Genomic DNA, 22,127 nt, shown 5'->3' on the forward strand with positions numbered 1-22,127 from the left:
AAAGAAGCAGGAGAACTAAACACAAACCACAGGACAAGGAGGGAGGGAGGAGCTGGATCCCAAAGCGGGACACGTTTAAGGCTTCGGGCAAGGGCATGGGGTGATGGACAAGGGGGAACGGCTTCACATTCCAGAGGGCGGGGAGGGATGGGATACAGGGAAGGAATTCCTGGCTGGGAGGTGGGGAGGCCCTGGAATAGAATTCCAGAGAAGCTGAGGCTGCCCCTGGCTCCCTGACAGTGTCCAAGGCCAGGCTGGACCGGGTTTGGAGCAGCCTGGAACAGTGGAAGGTGTCCCTGCCCATGATGAGATGAGCTTTAATGTCCTTTCCAACCCTAAACCATTCCATGGTCCTGTGGGTTCTGTGATACTACAAGCACAGCAGAACTCACTGCCTCTCTGAAGGTAAGACAAGAAACAGCAGCTATAAAAGCGTAGCTGATATTAATTAAACAGTTGGACAGTTCCAGTTTTTACTCTGTTTTATCAGCAACTGAGTCAGTTCCAGCTGAACTCTGTGTCCAGCTGGAATTAATGGAATTCAAAATAAAATAGGTACAGCTTTTCAGAATTAGAAGAGTATTTGGGAGAAACGTGCACTTTAGCATCTTATAAAATTGTAAAGATTTTCTTGTGACAGTAGCACATACATTTCCTCTGTTTTATCTAGGAGGGAAGATGTTAATAATTCACATTGATAAACTGCTAATATTATCACAGAATCTCCTGAATTGGAAGAGATCCACAGGGATCATTCAGTCCAACTCCTGTCCCTGCACAGACCCCCAACATTTCCACCCTGGGCATCCCTGGTGTCCAAACACACCTGGAGCTCTGGGAATGTCCCCATTCCCTGGGGAGCCTGGGCAGTGTCAGCACCTCTGGAACCTTTCCTGAAATCCAACCCAAAGCTCCCCTGGCACAGCTCCAGGTATTCTCTCAGTGGTGACACAGAGACCAGCACCTGTCCTGAGCTCTTAGAATGAGGTCATGTGCTGATGATGCATTGGGATGGTGGTTCAAATGCAGGAATCAGCATTTGGAAGAGGTAAAAAAAGCCCACGGGAAGCAGAGCAAACTCCATCCATAGATCTTTAGCTCAGGTAGAGCTGCAATGTGCTGTCTCAGGAGATGGCATTTTGCCAGTGGAGATTTGACAGACATGAAAATGAGCTGTTTGTCAGTGTAACAAACCAATTCCATGGATCCAGGTAGATCCATGCTGGCTGATCCTGCACCACTGGGCTCTCTCCAGCTGCTGTGATGTCCAGCAGAGCCACAGAAAGTGACAAAGATCTGGGCATGGCTTGCAGAGCTCAGTGAAACACAAGGCTGCAGCTCATGCTGGAACACTTTTCTATCTCTGGTGGGAGGCTCCAGGCAACCTCAGAGAGCCCCCAAATCCAGCAGGATGCTGTAGGAGTGTGCTTTACATTCCCTGCTTGGTCACAGCTTTAGAGAAAACTATTTTTGGGCAAGGGGCACATCCCTTCTCCAGGTGCACCTTCCTTCATGTGGCGAGACAGGAGCTGAATGGCAAGATCAGGTTTTCTTAGAATGAGAATAAGCAGTAATTTTAGCAAATAAAGGTACTTATGTAAGAATTTGGCTTATAATTTGCACCTAGCTGCATGCCTGCCACGAGAAATGAATCACATTTCCTGCCAAAATAGCTGAGACCTGTCAGATGGCAGCTCTTTGTCTGAAGAGAGCAGCAGCAGCTTCACCCATGAGCTCACTCCCCAGTGAGGAGTGATTATCAATTATGCAGTTGAGAATGGGCTATAGAAAATAACTGACATTTTCTGTCTGTCTTTGAATCCCTGCAGTCTTTTGATCAAACTCTTTCTAGAGTTGCTTTGTGAGCCTTCTGTGCAATCAAGCTGTACTTTGAGAGATGAGTGTTTGAATGAAATATCAGGTATTTTCCACTATCCTGGAAAAGTGTCCAAGGCCAGGCTGGATGAGGCTTGGAGCAACCTGGAATAGTGGAAAGTGTCCCTGCCCATGGCAGGGGGTGGAATGAGATTGATTTTAAGGTTTCTTCCCATCCAAACCATTCTGGGATGGTATGATTATGTGAAAACATCCCTGGAGAACATCCTGTGCTCACAGGACCAATTCACAGTCATTTGTATTTGGTGGATGGATATTTTGTGGCAAGAAAATCTGAAGTGAGAGAGGCTCTGGAGCACTGGAGATGCAGAAGAACCTGTGCTGGGCCTGCAGGGAAAGAGGAGGAACAAATGTTGTGATATTTACACTACCTGTAAAGGAACAAAGTGATACCCTGGATAATTGTATTGGGTAATTGTCAGTCAGAGCAAGCGTTTTTTATGGAATCAGGGAATTGTTTAGGTTGGAAAAGTCCTCTATGAAGGTGGAGTCACTGCCCCACGTCCCCACATCCCACATCCACACGGTGTTTAAATCTTTCCAAGGATGGGGACTCCACCACTGCCCTGGAAGCCTCTGCAAGGGATGGACAAACCTCTCCATGAAGAAATTCCTCCTGATGTCCAACTAAACCTCCCCCAACACAACTTGAAGCCATTTACTCTCCTCCTGTCCCTGTTCCCTGCAGCAGAGCCCGACCCCCCCGGCTCTCCCCTCCTAGCAGGGAGTTGTGCAGAGCCAGAAATTCCCCCTGAGCCTCCTTTTCTCCAGGCTGAGCCCCTTCCCAGCTCCCTCAGGAATTCTCCAGCCCCTTCCCAGCTCCCTCAGCCTCTCCTGGTGTTTCAAACCCTTTCCAGCTCCCTTCCTTTCTCCGGACACGCTCCAGCCCCTCAGTATCTCCCGTCACCAGGGGCCCGGAGCTGCCCTCAGGACTGGAGCGCCCCAGCAGCGCCAGCTCAGGGGACAATCCCTGCCCTGCGCTCTCCCAGCCCCAGTCCCGCTCCGGCGCTGTCCCCACCGGGCTGAGAGGGGCCGTGCCGGGCTGTGAGGGGCCGGCTCTGGCTGAGAGGGGCCGTGCCGGGCTGTGAGGGGCCGTGCCGGGCTGAGAGGGGCCGGCTCTGGCTGTGAGGGGCCGTGCAGGGCTGTGAGGGGCCGGCTCTGGCTGAGAGGGGCCGGCTCTGGCTGTGAGGGGCCGGCTCTGGCTGTGAGGGGCCGGCTCTGGCTGAGAGGGGCCGTGCCGGGCTGTGAGGGGCCGGCTCTGGCTGAGAGGGGCCGTGCCGGGCTGTGAGGGGCCGGCTCTGGCTGTGAGGGGCCGTGCCGGGCTGTGAGGGGCCGGCTCTGGCTGTGAGGGGCCGTGCAGGGCTGTGAGGGGCCGGCTCTGGCTGTGAGGGGCCGTGCCGGGCTGTGAGGGGCCGGCTCTGGCTGTGAGGGGCCGGCTCTGGCTGAGAGGGGCCGGCTCTGGCTGAGAGGGGCCGGCTCTGGCTGTGAGGGGCCGTGCCGGGCTGAGAGGGGCCGTGCCGGGCTGTGAGGGGCCGGCTCTGGCTGTGAGGGGCCGTGCCGGGCTGTGAGGGGCCGGCTCTGGCTGTGAGGGGCCGTGCCGGGCTGTGAGGGGCCGGCTCTGGCTGTGAGGGGCCGGCTCTGGCTGTGAGGGGCCGGCTCTGGCTGAGAGGGGCCGGCTCTGGCTGTGAGGGGCCGGCTCTGGCTGTGAGGGGCCGGCTCTGGCTGTGAGGGGCCGGCTCTGGCTGAGAGGGGCCGTGCCGGGCTGTGAGGGGCCGGCTCTGGCTGTGAGGGGCCGGCTCTGGCTGAGAGGGGCCGGCTCTGGCTGAGAGGGGCCGGCTCTGGCTGTGAGGGGCCGTGCCGGGCTGAGAGGGGCCGTGCCGGGCTGTGAGGGGCCGGCTCTGGCTGTGAGGGGCCGTGCCGGGCTGTGAGGGGCCGGCTCTGGCTGTGAGGGGCCGTGCCGGGCTGTGAGGGGCCGGCTCTGGCTGTGAGGGGCCGGCCCGGGCTGTGAGGGGCCGGCTCTGGCTGTGAGGGGCCGGCTCTGGCTGAGAGGGGCCGGCTCTGGCTGTGAGGGGCCGGCTCTGGCTGAGAGGGGCCGGCTCTGGCTGTGAGGGGCCGGCTCTGGCTGTGAGGGGCCGGCTCTGGCTGTGAGGGGCCGGCTCTGGCTGAGAGGGGCCGTGCCGGGCTGTGAGGGGCCGTGCCGGGCTGTGAGGGGCCGTGCCGGGCTGTGAGGGGCCGGCTCTGGCTGAGAGGGGCCGGCTCTGGCTGTGAGGGGCCGGCTCTGGCTGAGAGGGGCCGGCTCTGGCTGTGAGGGGCCGTGCCCGGCCGCTTTTGGCGCCATCGCCGCCATGGACCCGGAGCGGCTGCGGCGCCGCCTCAGCTCCGCGTTCCGGCTGCGGGGGCTCGTCCTGCGCCCGTGAGTAGCGCTGGGCCCGGAGCCGAACCCAGACCCGAGCCCGGACCCGGACCCTGCTCGGTGCCGCGGGGATCGGCCCCGGGCGGGCCTCGGGTCGCTCCGCATCCCCTCACGGGATCTGGTGCCTCTTTCCCGCCTCCTCCTCCTTGCTCCGCATCGAGGCCTCCTCCAAAGCCTTTGCCTGTCCTGTTACTGCGAGCGCTTCCTTCCATCTGTGCGGCCATCCGTCCTCCTCATCACCGTGGGTGCCATCAAAAGCTGCCCATGGTCTCCCCCTGATGCTGGTGCCGCTGTTTGGTTGAGTTTTTATGTCTGTCTCTGACCCTGACAACTCTGGGATCTCTTTCTGAATTCCACTTGGCAGTCCTGTGCTCAGCATTCTTTGCTAGAGGAAGAAATGACATTTCTAAAGATGGGAATGGTGTATTTCCAAATATAATAGGTTGTATTATTTAGAGATGCCAAGGTCAATGGAAAGGGCTTCCTGCTTACAGTGGAAGGTGACATGATTTATAAGAGACTTGGTCTCCCATCACTCTTATTTTTCCTTCCCTTCCTGTGTGTTAATATCAATTAAATTCTCTTTTTTTTTTTGTCATGGATGAGATGTGATTATTTTGGACAGTGCCCTGATACTTTCATTAGAGAGGAGCACAAATCCAGAACTCCTGACTCCACAGTTCCATGAGCTGAGACATTTTGAAGGTCAGGCTGATCACCAAAATGCCAGTTTGACTGGCCAGCAGGTGACATTAATAAGAAAATTGTTATCTTTAATGTGAGACTAGTCTAAGGTTGAGGCAAGAACCGGATTTCTACATCCTGTGTTATTGAGAATTAAAACAACTCCAGTTTCAGAGGTATTGATGAAGTGGAGCAGATCCTGTGGGGCTGTTGAGGTGTTGCTGGGCTGGAGGCTGTGGGGTGTAAGGAGGAGCTGGGAGCTCTGCTCTGGTGACATCTCAGCTTCAGGGCTGCATCCAGGTCCAAAATGAGAGATGTGGACATGCTGGGATGAGTCCAGAGGGGCCATGGAGCTGCTCCAAGGGCTGGGGCCAGGCTGGGAGAGCTGGGGGTGCTCAGCTGGAGAGCTCAGAGCCACTTCAGGGCTTAAAGGAGAGCTGGACTGGGGACAAGGGAATGGCTTCATCTGGCCTAGATGGGATATTGGGAAGGAATCCTGGCTGTGGGGGTGGTGATACCCTGGCACAGGTGACCAGAGCAGCTGTGGCTGCCCCTGGATCCCTGAAAGTGTCCAAGGCCAGGCTGGACACTGGGATTTGGGACAACCTGGGACAGTGGGAAGTGTCTCTGCCATGGCAGGGGATGGGATGGGATGGGATGGGATTTAAGGTCCCTTCCAAACCATTCTGGGATTCTGTGATTAGAGGGTCAGAGAACCTGACATGGAGAGGATGTGAAGGATTTGGGGTTTAGCCTCAAGAAGGGAAGATTCATGAGGAGCTGATCCCAGTCTTCCTAAAAGTGAGAAATGTTCTCAAGGGTGCATGGTGACAGGGCAAGTGACACAAGCTTAATTAAATTCTTCTTTGTAGTAGTAATTAAACTTTGAAGTTGATGGGATTTCCCTTCCTGGGAATACTCAAGGCTTGGCTCCACAGGGCCCTGGACAGCAAACCCAAGCCCTGCTTTCAGCAAAGGCTGGGCCTCACTGTCTCCAGAATTCCCTTCCAGCATGGCATCTTTTGTGTCAAACTCACCTTCTCCATGGCTTTTCCCTGATAATTTCAATCCAAATGATTTTTTTTTATTTAAACCAATGTGCTTTTAGGCAGTACTAATTACTTCTGCTTCTTAACCACAAGCCATGTGGTGATGATGTGCACACCTGCCAAAATCATCACAGTTTGTGTAAACTATTGAATATTAATTGCTTTTTGTGCTTTTTCCTCTGGGATTAGGGATGCCCTGAAGTATCTCACTGAAGCTTTCCAGTCCACCAGTGAGAGAGAACTTGATGATATAATTGAAAATGTCATTGATGCAGTTGAAAAACAGCCTTGTAAGTAAACAATTTCTTTTTCTTGAGCCAGTTTTCCTGGCATTTCTGTTGTTATCAAGACAGTTGCTGGCAGCAGAGGCACTGAGGTGTCATTGTAGTATAAAGGATTGAGAGAGATAAATGTATTTTTTGGGCTTTTATTTGGTTAAACACTGAAGTTTACAATGTCAGCAGAAGACATTTGTGCCATTTAAAGAGTTGGCAGTGCAGAATATCCTGACTTTTCCAAAAGTAGTAACATTTTTCAGTGACAGTTACTGAGAGTGTGTCTGGGCATCTTTGTACCTGAAACTGTAATTTTAAAAATTAAAATGGAGAGAGGATATTTGCACATGGAGTGACAGGACACAGGGAATGGCTTCCCACTGCCAGAGGGCAGGGTTAGATGGAATATTTATAAATTTTGTAATATTTTTATAATCATATTTTTGATGGAATACCTGTGAGGGTGGGGGGGCCTTCAAACTAAATTCCCAGTTTAAATCCATGAAAACAACAATGTGCCTGTCTCCAGAATTGTGTTGGAATATTTATAGCAGCAGTCCATGTGATAATGTTCTGGAACCAAATTAACCTCCAGAATGTGAAAGCTCAGCTCTAACACATTTGTGTTACATTTGGCAGCTTTGCATGGACTATAATTGTCCTGTTCTCCATGTTTAGGGAATTCGGGGTGGGCACAGTAAGGATATTTTTTTCCCCTGGGAATGTGTCCTTTTGGTTGCAATATTAAATGCTCCATCTGTGTCACGACAGAGAACATTGTGTGTATTCCTGTGAGGAGACTCAGCCATTTGATGTGGAATATTGGAGACCCACTTCCTTCCCTGCTGCAGGTTTGATCCTTGGGCTTTTCCTTTGCAGTGCCATCCAACATGATTGAGCAGCCCCTGCTGGAAGCAGCTGTCCAGGAATGCAGCCGGGCCCCGGACGAGGCCATGTAGGGTGACATCACAAATGACAGATTGCCTTGGCACTCCTGGGAGCTGCTGTCATTTCCTCCTTCCTCCTGGGCAAATGAATGCCAGGGATTTTCTGCTTTTGCCTTTGCTCCAGGTTGCTCCTTGGAGCATTTGTTCTGACATTGTGGGGTTGTGTGTGCTCCAGGTTGCATATTAACCAATATTCTGTCCATGCTTTATTTGCTCTGCTCTACATGAAAGTTATCTCAGGTTGCTTTTGTTCCTTTCTTTTCTGAAAGCACTCTGGAAAACTTTTCCTCTGGGGTGCCTGCTCCAGCTTTTTTTGTTTAGTTTTTTGAAGCCCTGATTGATTTCCCTTCTGTGATAACAAAGTGTGGAGCAATTACTGGAGTTTCTGAGAGCTTTGTGATCCTGATGGATGTGTTTCCTTTTGTGTTCACATCGTGATGCAAAGCATGAAAAGAGATGGTTTGCTGGGCATGTCAATTAGATCCTGTCATCCCACAGCCTCTCAGGATGGAGAAAATCTGAGTTTAACTTTGCTCCTCGCCATTGGAATCATTATGATGCAGATGGTTTGAGTGTGACTTTTCTTTTAGTGCTTTTTTATACTTAGTTGGGTTTTTTTTTCCCTCCAGAAGTGAAGAGAAATCCATATGTACAGATTCTCTCTGCAGAGTCCTGAAGGGAAAAGCTCTACAGATCACAGGGACAAGTCTTTTAAATTATTTAACTAGAGAAAATAGAATAGAAAACAGAATATAAAGCAGAAAGAGAAATTATGATGATAGTGAACAAAACAAATGTCATTTTCTCCACCCTATTTTGTTAGTTTGCTTCACCCACTTCATGGAATCACAGGATGGTTTTGGTTGGAAGGTGACATTCAGTTAATGCTGTAACTGTTCTTATTTCAGAGAAAATGTTTTCAACATTATTGGAGCCTTTGACATCCCACGTTTTATTTATAATTCAGAAAGAAAGAAGTTCCTGCCGTAAGTCTCCCATATTTTAAGTTACAAGCACTTCCTGCTCTAAGAACAAAGCCTCTGTTTCTATAGGATAAATCTGGTTTTAATCTTTTCCTCTTGGGTCTGTTCCACTGAAGCCTGAGTGAGAAAAGTAATAAATGTTTAAGACCATAAACCAAGTTGATGCCACCTAATGAATAAAAAAGACAGTAAGGCTAAGGACATACATCACTAAAGGTAGTCTGGGGGTATTTTTTTTTCTCACATTGGGCTGTTAAAATCTATTTTTTTTAATAAATTTGACCTGTCTGTTGCCTGTATTTATTTCTTAGTCTGTATCTTGCAGCTCCCTGAAGCCCTGGGGGGTTTCTAAGGAGAGCTCCAGACGCTAGAAAAGAAAAATTAGGAGCAGCTGGTGAGAAACTGGAGGAATAATGGTTTTGTTCACAACTCCTTAAAGGCATAACTGCTTTTTTTAAATGGATTTCTGCAGAGGTCTCTTTGGGTGGAAGGATAAATCTCCAGGCCTGTGAGTTAGAGGGGAGTGAGATGGATGCAGAAATGCAGAAACACAGGAACGTCCCTCATGCAATACCTCAATCATGGCATAGCTTTTGCACCCTCCCAAACCTTTTAGACCAAGCAATGATATTAATGTGTGCAATATCCCTTTTTAAAACTGTGCTTGTGTTAATTGCCTGCAGCCTGTCCATGACTGACCTGCCTGGGCCCAGTTTGTTTGGGACTGCCAGGGACAAGGCAGAGCTGTACCGGGAGCGCTACTCCATCCTCCAGCAGGTCAGGAGCTCTGCAGCTGCCACAGGGATGGATCCCACACCTCCTTCCCAAAATAATCCTGCACTCCCTGCCTCATAAACCCTCTGCCTTCCAGCTTGCCACTAATGACTTCTTTTAGCAGCCTTACAGATGCTTTCATGACACTTTTTTAGGTTTAGTTTTATTATCCGGTGTTATTGATCATCTGTTTCTTGGGAGCAAATTCTTGTCACAAGGTCTGAATTATTAAAAGTTGCTGGATGAAATAGAGTAAGAACTTTCTGAAGTGTTTTGTATAGTGCTTGCAGCAAACTGGCTTTTTGACAGTGCTCATTTATTTTTAAGCTGAATCACTTCAATTTTGGTTTCTGCAGAGGACTCACAGACATGAGCTGTTCACTCCTTCACCAGTTGTTGCTCATCCTGATGACAGCAAGAGCAAATTCCAGGTAAAAAATGGATTTTTTTCCAGTTTTAGTCTCAGTAATTACAGCAGTTCTTTATGCTGGCAGCCATTATTATTGGGAATCTTCTCCTAAGGCAGGTTCAGAAATATGGCTCTGATTTTTGTAATTGTTGTAATCCTCTGGCTCATGTGTGTGTTTATGTAAAACCATGTCCTGTGTGGGGCTTTGTCTTGCTTGGGAAAAGGCACCTGGAGAGTTTGATTTGATTCTGATTGGATTCTTTGCCTTTGATCCCAGCTGAAGACAGTAGAAACTCTCTTGGGCAATACAGCTAAAGTGGGAGAAGTGATTGTGCTTGGGATGATCACTCAGCTCAAGGAGGTGAGTTCCTTTTTATTCTGGGGTCTCTGACACTGCTCATTCAGTGCTATAATGCAATAAAAATGAGAAAAGTATCTCACACTTGACCCAGTGTGAGTGTGGAAAATGTCTTTATTTGTCTTCCCACTATACAATTTTTATGTCAGCAACCAGAAGCAGTTGGGATTTTTTGGCATGTCCTTTCTTGAGAGGCTGGAGCTTCCAGTGACTCAGTTTGGACTTGCCAATGTCCTGGACTGTGATTTTGGGAGGGGGGCACCAGCAATCCTAATGGCAGCAGATCCCAGGGAAGTTCTGAGATTCATTTATTATAAACTACATTAGTTTCAGTTCTTGCCAGCTTAAAACATTAAACCCAGCCCAATTATTTCTACATGCTGATAGATGATTCTGATTGAAGCATTTGTGTGTTTGGTGTATTTTGCTCTATTAATGAATCCTGTTTTTTAGGGGAAGTTTTTCCTAGAAGACCCCACAGGAGTAGTCCAGCTAGACATCAGTAAAGCAATATCCTTTTGCTGTGATGGAAGAGCTGCAGACATTTCCTGTAGACCTGCAGGATTTAAAATTGAACAGTAAATCAATGCTGACCATCAAAATTTATATATTTAGAGTTGCAGCTCTGCCTTTCTGCTTTGTTTCCAATTCCTTGGCTGCTGCAGCTCCTGCCTTTTTCTTGGACATGGTCACTTCTCCTCCCCATGGAAGCAGAGCCTGTTCCAGTTCCTGGGCTCTCCCTGCACTTACCTGCTCAGGTACCAGGGAATTTCTAGGCTCTTCAGGCAGCCTGGGAACTTTCAGTGCTGTCCAAATCTATTACACCAGCTGGAAAGCAAATTTTGGTTAAAAAACCTACTTCAAATCTATGAAAAATACAATCCTTAACCTTCCTGCACCAGTTCCACAGTGGGCTGTACACTGAATCCAGCTTTGTCCTGGCAGAAGGTAAAGCAGAGTGGGTTTATTTTTCAGCTTGTAATAAATTATTCTGTTAAAGCTGTGGCTGCCAGATGTGGCTGAGCAGAGAAGTCTCATTTTTGGTGTCCATCAGTGAATCTGTGACCTTGTGGACTCTGGAGGCAGAGAGGAACAATTTGAGGGTGTTGGGGGTTGTGAGAGTCTGGAGCAGCTTTGGGGATTGGCCCCAGCATGCTTGGAGAAGTTATGACTGGATTAGGAAACCAGCCTAGAATAACCAAAGGAATGATTTAACAATCTGAAAATGCTGCTTTGTGCTGGCAAAGCTTTGGTCCTTTAATGAGGCTTCTCATTAGGATGATGTAAGAGCTTGCAGTTTTAGAGCCTTGTTTTAGCAAAAAAAAAAAAAAAACCAAACTATTTCTGTGTGTGAAATATTCCTCTGTGCAAGTTACATGATCTCAGTCTGTTTTCTAGTGTGTTTTATGTTTGTAAGTAGAAGTTGGGAGCAGAAATGAGAGTGGGGGTAAATCAATATCAGCCTGTTCTCACCAGTGGGATTTGAGACAAGGAGCAGTTGGATGGGGAGCCTTCCTGCAGAATGATTCCTGTTCCCCTGCATTGCTCCTGGTTGCCTTGAGGGGCTGTTCCTGTGCTGTGCAGCAAATCCATGGCCAGAAGGGGCTGGGCTTTAGAGAAAGTTGCTTTTTGCTCAGCCCTTTTTCCATGGGGATCATTCCGTGCTCTGGTTCTGTGGAGCTGCCACAAGAGAGGGATTGATGGAGGCTGGGACAGGCAGTGCAGCACAGCTGCCAACTCTGACTAATGTCTAGGACATGATGCTGTTAGAAGAACTGAAGGGTTATTTTGCTGTTCCAAAACCTCCTAGGTTGGTATGAAGATGAAGTTTTTCATGTGAACGCTTTTGGATTTCCGCCCACTGAGCCTTCTGCTACCACGAGGTACAAAAGTGACTTTTGGCAGCCTCACTCTGTGTTTTCCTATGGGTTTCTAAGTAAGATCATTGTTATTTCATCATTTCTCTGACATTCAAGTATGTTATTCTTCCTCCTCCCCAAATGCTTTAAAATAAATGTAATTTTAAGGAAGCAGTTCTGGGACTTGCAGGCACTAAAACCTGGAGTGTTGGCAGAAAAATTTTTCCAAAGGCCTTTGGGTTCTGCATATGAATGGAAATTGGGATGTAAGCCCTTCTCAGTTGCAAAGCCAGGTAACATGGGAATAATAAATCCCTTGTTGCTGAGAGAATGGATCCCTGGGATAGTGGAAGGTGTCCCTGCCCTTGGCAGAGGAATGGGATGAGCTTTAATGTTCCTTCCAACCCAAATCATTCTGGGGTTCTAACTGGAGCATTTTAATGGTGCAGAGCCTTCTATGGGAATATCAACTTCTTTGGAGGCCCTTCCTCAACTTCAGTAAAGGCTTCTGCAAAGCTGAAGCAGCTGGAGGAAGAGAATGAAGATGCCATGTTTGTGTTTGTGTCTGATGTGTGGCTGGACCAAGCAGAAGTGCTGGAAAAGCTTCACATGATGTTTTCAGGTAGGTGGGAATTGCTTTCACTCTAAACTTTGCTTTTAGAATCTGTTTCCCTAAATTCTTGGTACAAATGGTGTTTTGACCACTAGCCAGTTTCTGGCCTGTGATAAGAATGTTTGCTCCTGGAAGTTCTCCCTGGGTTTATTTTGACGACCAGAATTTATTTTTATTTTAAACTCCTTAGTTCAGAGAGGTGAACATTGTTTCTCACTGCCAGAGGGCAGGGATGGGTGAGATATTGGGAAGGAATTCCTGGCTGGGAGGATGGAGAGGCCCTGGAATAGAATTGCCAGAGAAGCTGAGGCTGCACCTGGATCCCTGAGAGTGTCCCAGGCCAGGCTGGATGAGTTTGGAGCAGCCTGGGACAGTGGAAGGTGTCCCTGGCAGGGAGTTGGAATGGGATGGGATTTAAGGTCCTTCCAACCTATTCCAGGATTCTGGGATCAGTAATGTGGACAACACTGGGGAAAACAAGCATTTATCAATTGCTCCTTTGTATTGCAGCACTTTTGGAACAGCTTGTCCCTCCTGCCTCGGGCAGAATGGAAGTGTGAGAGACAGAGACTGGTTTGAAAACAAAACAGAATTCAGGGTGGGAAAGTGCTCCTCACCAAAAGGGAACTGGACACAAATTAGCACAGTCCTGCAGCAGTTACAAAACCAGTTCAGGATCTGGATCAGAGCTGCCAAATCTCTGGGGCAAACTGGGCTTGGCCCAGGATTGCAGGTGCTGAGGCAGAAAGGGACTTTGGTCAGTGAGATTGGTGTGCTGAACCCACCTGGCAGAGGTGCACAGCTTGCATTTGCTATTTTGAGACTTTAATAGTGATAACCTTCTTAATTATAAACTAAATGAGCAGCTGAGGGGGAGAGCAAGGAAAAATATTGATGAGGCACTTCTCTGGGATAAGCAATTCTGTTCTATTTACCAGCCCCTTTGAAAACCAGTGAAGTAAATCCAAGTGTGATTCTGTGTGTCAGGAAAAGGGAGAGGAACTGGGATGTGAGATGAATGCCTGAGTAGCTGTTTCTATTTTTATTTCATAGATGGGAATCAGGTTTCTTTCCCCCCCTTTGCTCTGCAGAGGGTGATGGGTGAGGTTGTGAGCACTCAAACTGCTCAGGCACTTCCAGTTACTGTTGTTCTATAATGCCAAAGGGGGAATTGGATGTTGGGAGAGCCCTTCAATTGGAGTGATCATGGAGGTTAATAGCAATCCACTGCTGCCTGCTTGCTGTTTTCCTCTTGAAGCCAATAATACATTTTAAAATGGCATTATTTATTGTAATTGCACTTGGTGTAATTCTCTGGCTGGGTCAGGAGTTGGATACACACAAACACTGCTGCAACTCAGCCTGTAAATACCAAAAGTGATATTTGTACACTGCCATCACCTTTTGGAGCTAAACCAGCCTGGATAAGAAAACCAGTTAGGTATATTAATAGCAGCAGAGCTGGCAGTGCTGTTCCAGCTCTGCTTTCCCTGGAAGATGCTGCAGTGAGTGGATGCACTCACAAATCCTCTCTTTTCCCAGGTTATTCCTCTGCACCTCCCACCTGCTTTTTCTTCTGTGGAAATTTTTCATCGGCGCCATATGGCAAAAATCACATCCAGTCCCTGAAAGGTAGGGAGGTCTTTAGAAACAGCCAACAATGTGCCTTGAATTCAAATAATGGTGGCAAACAAATGAAGAGAGCAGAAAATAAACCCTCATTTTTTAATTGCACTGCAATAGAGGGGGGGGATTCACCCAAGGTTTATTTCTAAGCAGGTGTTGTGTCCTGTTTTTCCCAGGTTCTTTGAAAGCTCTGGCAGATATTATATGTGAATATCCCAGCATCCATAAAAGGTACAAGGGCAAATCTGTTTATTTTGTGAAGCTTTTAATTACTTGAAGAAGCTGAGAGTTACCCTATTTTCTCTGTCTTGTGAGCCAGCTGTGATCAGATAAAATGCTGGTTTTGTACCAGGCCTGCAGGTTTGTTTGGGAGGAGAAGTTTGATTTTATCTAAAATGGAAACTGCTAATGAGGGAGCCAAGGTCTCTCCCTGGGATACTTTCCTGGCTCTGCTCTCTGAATTCAGAACATCAGACCTAGTTTTTAGGATCACTTTATACAAAAGAGATTTGTTGAACTTTTTTTTTGTTTTTTGTTTTTTTTTTTTTCCTGCAGTAGTCGATTTGTGTTTGTCCCTGGTCCTGAAGATCCTGGGCCTGGTTCTATTTTACCAAGGTCAGTTTGCTTCTTTTTCCCAAATCTTGGAAATTTGAGTGAAATTGGAGTTAGAGATGATAAGACTCTTTGTTGATACCTCTGGTATTTATTTTAGACCCCCACTGGCAGAAAATATCACTCAGGAGTTCAGACAGCTGGTGCCATTTTCATTTTTCACCACAAATCCCTGCAGGTAACCATGTAACTGCTAATTTTTAAAAACGATTTTTTAAACAAAATTATGTGCAAGTATCATTTTCAAAGCATACAGATTTTGAGGAAAAATTGCCTTAAAATTTTTCAAATGAGTAGAATTCTTCACTTGCATAAATTGTAACTAGTTTTTAATACATTAAGACATAAAAAATCAGTGAATAAAAATTTCTATTGAATACAAAAATCCTACCCAAAAGCATCACGATTTTTCTGAATCAGAAGTATTCTTTTCATTCAATTGTCTGTATTAAAGGGAGATCAACTTTATAATACATCATTGAATTAATTTCACTGCTGTTTTCCACTCAGGATTCAATACTGCACCCAAGAAATCATCATTTTTCGGGAGGATTTGATCAACAAAATGTGCAGGAACTGTGTCCGTTTCCCAAGCAGCACCATGGACATTCCCAACCATGTGAGTGAGTCAATTCACCACCTGGTGCCAGGAGTTTTCATTTTATTGATCAGCAGAGCTGCATTTTGGGGGCTCTGATCCTCATTCTCATGACTCATTGCATGAGAGGGGTTGTAAGAAGGATTTATACATTTCATATTCTTACTTTTTTTTTACATTTTGACATTCTGTCACACTGTGTCACAGAACTTCAGAGCACCAACCATCAGTGTCCTGCCAAAAACCACTGATTCCTAAAGGCAGATTTTAATGCAAATTATCATTTTTTTAAAGATTTGATCAGTTCCCCAGTGTCATTTGCAGTAAAGCTGCAGGTCACTTCCTCAAAAATTCATCTTGTTTTGAATGGAAATTCTGCTTCTCACACATCAGTGTGCTCTGGGTTGTGGTTCCACTTAATGAAGGTGGGATTTACTGATTTCATTGGATGGGAATGATCCAGGTACTCCTGGCTCACTGCAGTGATGGATGGAGTCTGGATTTATTTATTTTATAGGATTTTTTTTGTTTGCTTGCCTCAGAAAGTTGTTTTAGCTCAGTCCCTGTGAGCACCCTGTGGACACTCAGGTTTTAGGGCACATTTGAATTCCTGACACTTCCCTTTCCTCATCCTGGGCTTTTCCAGGAAGGAATCATGAAGGAAATGTACAATTGCAGCATTTTCTGCAATTTTTCCTCTGCCTTTTTTGCCTATTTTAATGTGGGAGAAAAAGAGAGGAAAATTAAGAAATTAAATCACTAAGAAAGGAAAATCATCTGGGAATCAAATAAATCTTTCAGTCCAGGGAAAAAACATTTTAAATGTGAGTCTTGTGGTTAACTGGAAAGCCATAAGAAAGATAAAAACTCAAAAATGAGACTTGTGGCAGTGTTGGTACTTTCTGGGCTGGAGGAACAGGTAAGTAGATTCTCCTGATAAATGAAATAATTTTGACATCTTCAAATTCTGGCTTTAAAAAGGTTTTTGTGTGTTAATTCAAGAAAGGCAAGAGCAGCTCAGTGCTGGAGGAGTCTCTGCTTTACTCTAGAAATCATTAATAATCACAAGGAACAAGATACAAAAAAGCCCAAACATTTCCAGGTTCCAAAAGCTTCTTTATTAACACACTCTGGCACATGGAGATCAGCTGAGCTTGCAGCAAATGTTTCAAATCAAGTTGTTTGTGGGTTTTTGTTTTTTGTTTTTCACTTTTTAAGTGGGATAAAAACCCCCAAACTTTCCCAAAGTTTTTTTGTCTTTACACAAGCTTTTTCATTAATGTAACAATGTATTCATATTCAAAATCCAACACTAATTAATCCTTATCAGATACAAAATAAACTATCCAAGTTTCAACAAATAATTTCAAAAAACATTTACAAACCACCACATGAGTTCAAATGTTTCAAACCAAGTGTTTGTGGGGTTTTTTTTTATATTTGTAAAGACCATTTTATTGCAGGGAATAAGTGCATTAAATGTTTCAAACCAAATCTTTGTGGGTTTTTGATTTTTTTTTTTGCAGTTTGTGAAGACCATTTTATCACAGGGGGGATAAATGCTTCAAATGTTTCAAAGTAATTGTTTATGGGTTTTTTGGCTTTTTTTTTTTTTTTTTGTTTGTTTGTTTTTTTTTTTCAGTTTGTAAAGACCATTTTATCCCAGGGGATAAATACTCCAAATGTTTCAAACCAAGTGTTTGTGGGGTTGTTTTTGCAGTTTGTGAAAACCATTTTATCACAGGGGATAAATATTTCAAATCCAAATATTTGTGGGGTTTTGGGTTTTTTCTGCAGTTTGTGAAGACCATTTTATCACAGGGGGATAAATGTTTCAAATATTTCAAACTAATTGTGGTTGTTTTTTTTTGGTTTTTTGTTTTTTTCCTGTTTGTAAAGACCATTTTATCCCAGGTTGGATAAATACTCCAGATGTTTCAAACCAAGTATTTATTTGTTTTGTTTTTTTTTTTTTTGTTTGTTTTGCAGTTTGTGAAAACCATTTTATCACAGATGGGATTAACACTCCAAATGTTTCAAACCAAGTAGTTGTTTGGTTTTTTATTTTTGTTTTGCAGTTTGTGAAGACCATTTTATCCCAGGTTGGATAAATACTGCAGATGTTTCAAACCAAGTATTTATTTGTATTTTTTTTTGTTTTGTTTGTAAAGACCATTTTATCCCAGGTTGGATAAATACTCCAGATGTTTCAAACCAAGTATTTATTTGTATTTTTTTTGTTTTGTTTGTAAAGACCATTTTATCCCAGGTTGGATACATACTGCAGATGTTTCAAACCAAGTATTTATTTGTTTGGGTTTTTTTTTTCCAGTTTGTAAAGACAATTTTATCCCAGGTTGGATAAATACTGCAGATGTTTCAAACCAAGTATTTATTTGTATTTTTTTTTTTGTTTTGCAGTTTGTGAAGACCATTTTGTCCCAGGGCCACCTGACCCCCCTGCCCCTGTTTGTCAGCCCTGTGTTCTGGGCCTATGATTATTCCCTGAGGGTTTATCCCCTGCCAGACCTGCTGGTCACTGCTGACAAACACGACCCCTTCAGTGTCACCAGCACTGACTGCCTCTGCTTCAACCCTGTAAGAGCCCCCTCACCTGTGCCTCACCTCACCTGTGCCCCATCTCACCTGTGCCCCACCTGTGCCTCACCTCACCTGTGCCCCATCTCACCTGTGCCCCACCTGTGCCTCACCTCACCTGTGCCCCATCTCACCTGTGCCTCACCTGACCTGTGCCCCACCTCACCTGTGCTCCACCTCACCTGTGCCTCACCTGTGCCCCACCTCACCTGTGCCCCACCTCACCTGTGCCCCACCTCACCTGTGCCCCACCTCACCTGTGCCTCACCTCACCTGTGCCCCCACCTCACCTGTGCCTCACCTGTGCCCCCACCTCACCTGTGCCCCACCTCACCTGTGCCTCACCTGTGCCCCCACCTCACCTGTGCCCCACCTCACCTGTGCCCCCACCTCACCTGTGCCCCCACCTCACCTGTGCCCCATCTCACCTGTGCCCCATCTCACCTGTGCCCCATCTCACCTGTGCCTCACCTCACCTGTGCCCCATCTCACCTGTGCCCCATCTCACCTGTGCCCCCACCTCACCTGTGCCCCATCTCACCTGTGCCCCACCTCACCTGTGCCCCCACCTCACCTGTGCCCCATCTCACCTGTGCCCCACCTCACCTGTGCCCCATCTGTGCCCCACCTCACCTGTGCCTCACCTGTGCCCCCACCTCACCTGTGCCTCACCTGTGCCCCACCTCACCTGTGCCTCACCTGTGCCCCCACCTCACCTGTGCCTCACCTGTGCCCCCACCTCACCTGTGCCCCACCTCACCTGTGCCTCACCTGTGCCCCCACCTCACCTGTGCCCCACCTCACCTGTGCCCCACCTCACCTGTGCCTCACCTCACCTGTGCCCCCACCTCACCTGTGCCCCCACCTCACCTGTGCCCCACCTGTGCCCCATCTCACCTGTGCCCCACCTCACCTGTGCCCCATCTGTGCCCCACCTCACCTGTGCCTCACCTGTGCCCCCACCTCACCTGTGCCTCACCTGTGCCCCACCTCACCTGTGCCTCACCTGTGCCCCCACCTCACCTGTGCCTCACCTGTGCCCCCACCTCACCTGTGCCCCACCTCACCTGTGCCTCACCTGTGCCCCCACCTCACCTGTGCCCCACCTCACCTGTGCCCCACCTCACCTGTGCCCCACCTGTGCCCCACCTCACCTGTGCCTCACCTGTGCCCCCACCTCACCTGTGCCTCACCTGTGCCCCATCTCACCTGTGCCCCACCCCACCTGTGCCTCACCTGTGCCCCCACCTCACCTGTGCCCCACCTCACCTGTGCCTCACCTGTGCCCCCACCTCACCTGTGCCCCACCTCACCTGTGCCTCACCTGTGCCCCCACCTCACCTGTGCCCCACCTCACCTGTGCCTCACCTGTGCCCCCACCTCACCTGTGCCCCACCTCACCTGTGCCCCACCTCACCTGTGCCTCACCTCACCTGTGCCCCCACCTCACCTGTGCCCCCACCTCACCTGTGCCCCACCTGTGCCCCATCTCACCTGTGCCCCACCTGTGCCCCACCTCACCTGTGCCTCACCTGTGCCCCCACCTCACCTGTGCCTCACCTGTGCCCCATCTCACCTGTGCCCCACCCCACCTGTGCCCCATCTCACCTGTGCCTCACCTCACCTGTGCCTCACCTCACCTGTGCCTGACCTCACCTGTGCTCCACCTCACCTGTGCCCCACCTCACCTGTGCTCCCACCTGTGCCCCCACCTCACCTGTGCCCCAATCTCACCTGTGCCCCATCTCACCTGTGCCTCACCTCACCTGTGCCCCATCTCACCTGTGCCCCCACCTCACCTGTGCCCCACCTGTGCCCCCACCTCACCTGTGCCTCACCTGTGCCCCACCTCACCTGTGCCTCACCTGTGCCCCATCTCACCTGTGCCCCACCCCACCTGTGCCCCATCTCACCTGTGCCTCACCTCACCTGTGCCCCATCTCACCTGTGCCCCACCCCACCTGTGCCCCATCTCACCTGTGCCTCACCTCACCTGTGCCCCACCTTTTGTCTGTTGTGCCTTTTCCCAGCACTGAAGCACCAGAGATGCATTTTTGTGTTTGGACTCCCCTTGTTTATTAATTCTCATCTGCAATGGCAGAGTCTGCAAGTCTCTGAATTGTTCAGAGAGAAATCAAAGATTGAATGACAACCTTTCGATGGATTAAAGTGTATTAAGTGGGTGTAAGGTGAAATTTTAGATAAATAAGTTTAAGGAAGTAAAAATATGTTTTAAGTACTTTGAAAAGTAAAGGTCTAAAAAGTCTTGAATACCAATGTAAAAGAACAGATTCTAATAGAAGTTAAAAAGGATAAAAGTTAAAAAACAATGCTAGTGTTAAAAACAAGGTTCTATGTAAGCTCCAAGAACAGTCTTAAATTCCAATGCAAAAGAACAAATTCTAATAAAAATTAAAAAGCATAATCCTAGTGTTAAAAACAAGGTTCTATGTAAGCTCTAAGAACATAGTCTTAAATTCCAATGTAAAAAACAAGTTCTAATAAAAATTAAAAAACAAGGTTCTATGTAAGCTCCAATAACAGTTTTAAACATAATAAAACTATAATAAATATATTGCTTACATTTTTAAAATAGAACAAAATAGACCTTATATGTAATTTATATATAAACTGGCGTGCTAAATAACTAAAATTGTAGTAAGTTATAAAAAAATGTTCAAGTTTGTGTTTTTAGCTTATTAAGTAATTTGTATATAAGAAAAGAAACACTCTCTCTTTCTTCTCTCCTTTCCACCATCATCACCCAAAAAAAAAAAAAAAAAGAAAGCTACAGCAACATCAGCCCTCCCAGGGCCTCAACAAAAACAATTTCTAATAAAAACTTTACTCTGTTTAAAACTTTTTACCAAAAACTTTTAACATAAACTTTACAAAAAACAACTTGATAACAACTAATAACAGCTCAACTCTTTAAAAAAAAAACCAAGCCCAACACTATAGTACAGTGAGTTTTTATAGTTCTAGCTAAAAGCAAGAAAATGGAGATTTATCTTGCTTGTTACAAAGTTTTTTTCAGCCTAACTATCCAATTAAAAGCTAACATTTCTATTATTTATACTTTTGACTCAAAAAATCACTGTGGGATTTTTTATCCAATTAAAAAAAAACCACCTAAAACTATGCAGAAGGAACAAGAAGAGCTGATGCCCAAGAACTTCCATCTTGTCCTACACCTATTACTTTAAAACTTCAAATTTCTAACTTTTTACAATGTTTTATTATACACCAGTGAATTTAACTCAAATTTGGAAGCTTCTCCAAGGCCTTTTTTAAGAGTCAGTGTCAGAAAGCACAGAAAGTTCCAAATTTTCAGGTTTCAGGGTTCCAGCACTTCCTCACTCCCTGCACTGCAGTTTCCTCACACAATTTATTTTTTTTTTCCCTTTTCTTTCACAGGGTTCATTTCCCAGAAGTGGATTTTCCTTCAAGGTGTATTACCCCTCCAACAAGACAGTTGAAGACAGGTAAATAAATTTTTCTTATGTGCTGAGTTGATTATCAGGATAAAAATCACAGGAAATTGGTAATATTTGAATGTTCCAGTAGCTTAAGCAGTGTAACAAATCCAAATGCCCCAGAACTAAAGCAAAAAAAAATTACAAATTATAAATATCAATAATGAGAAGCAGAATCCCAAAGTAGGGATGACTGCAGTGCCTGATTTCCATTAATAGATCTAATTGGGAAGCAGATTTGTTTCTGGGGATGGTGGTTGTTACATAAATTAATTAAATTTAGGAACTATTTTGGCTTCATTTTGTGATAATCATCCAACCCAGAAGCCACTTTCAGGCTTTGATTTCACACATTTTTAAACCTGCACTTGTTCATCCCTTTTTCCCTGACTGAAAAATAGCCAGCTACAAAAAAAAAAAAGTATTAAAATGGATCAAAGGGCTTAAAATGGATGAAAATGTACCTGTTTAAAATAATGATGGTATAACCCTTTAGGAAAAGCATAAATTTATCTCCTTGCTGGAGAGGGAATTAATAATTGGTCAGCCCATTTCACTTCTACTTGAATATAAAAATACCACACCATGAGATAGTTCAGGTCTTTAAATAGTTGAAAACATTATCAAGTCTTTCCTAGATAAAAAAAATACAATAGCATTGTGAACTATTTTAAAAAGAAACTTTCTAAATATTGTTTTTCCTTTGGTGTTTTCAGCAAGCTCCAAGGACTCTGAATTTCTGTGGCACTGAGCCCACGTGAAGCCAACTGCAGCTCTTATTTTTGACATGCCTTAGTTTTATGATGTATTATGGACTTTTTATAATAAATGTCTAAGTCAAAACTGCTTTGTTTTGTACAGATAAACTTTTACAGGAAAAGATACTGGCGTCAGTTGTGATAAATTGTTAAGAGTGAAAAATAATTGGCACAGCATAAAAAAGGTAAGTGGAGGAAC

The 22,127-nt window shown here is 46.1% G+C and overlaps 1 protein-coding gene across 1 annotated transcript; it reads left to right on the forward strand.

The window, feature by feature from the left end:
- Positions 1-4,171: 4,171 nt before the first annotated feature.
- POLE2 (DNA polymerase epsilon 2, accessory subunit) lies at positions 4,172-21,921 on the forward strand. The gene is made up of 19 exons (XM_079307722.1): positions 4,172-4,309; positions 6,232-6,332; positions 7,197-7,272; positions 8,173-8,250; positions 8,931-9,024; positions 9,378-9,452; positions 9,708-9,791; positions 10,242-10,301; positions 10,691-10,736; positions 11,599-11,671; positions 12,097-12,269; positions 13,803-13,892; positions 14,063-14,117; positions 14,442-14,501; positions 14,599-14,676; positions 15,009-15,117; positions 17,518-17,694; positions 21,112-21,179; positions 21,887-21,921. The coding sequence occupies exons 1-19, from the start codon at positions 4,242-4,244 to the stop codon at positions 21,903-21,905; spliced, it is 1,584 nt and encodes a 527-aa protein (XP_079163848.1). The 5' UTR covers positions 4,172-4,241; the 3' UTR covers positions 21,906-21,921.
- The last annotated feature ends 206 nt before the right edge of the window (positions 21,922-22,127 follow it).

The sequence above is a fragment of the Erithacus rubecula genome (genome assembly GCF_903797595.1).
Source record: "Erithacus rubecula genome assembly, chromosome: 6".
Classification (NCBI taxonomy): Eukaryota; Metazoa; Chordata; class Aves; order Passeriformes; family Muscicapidae; genus Erithacus; species Erithacus rubecula.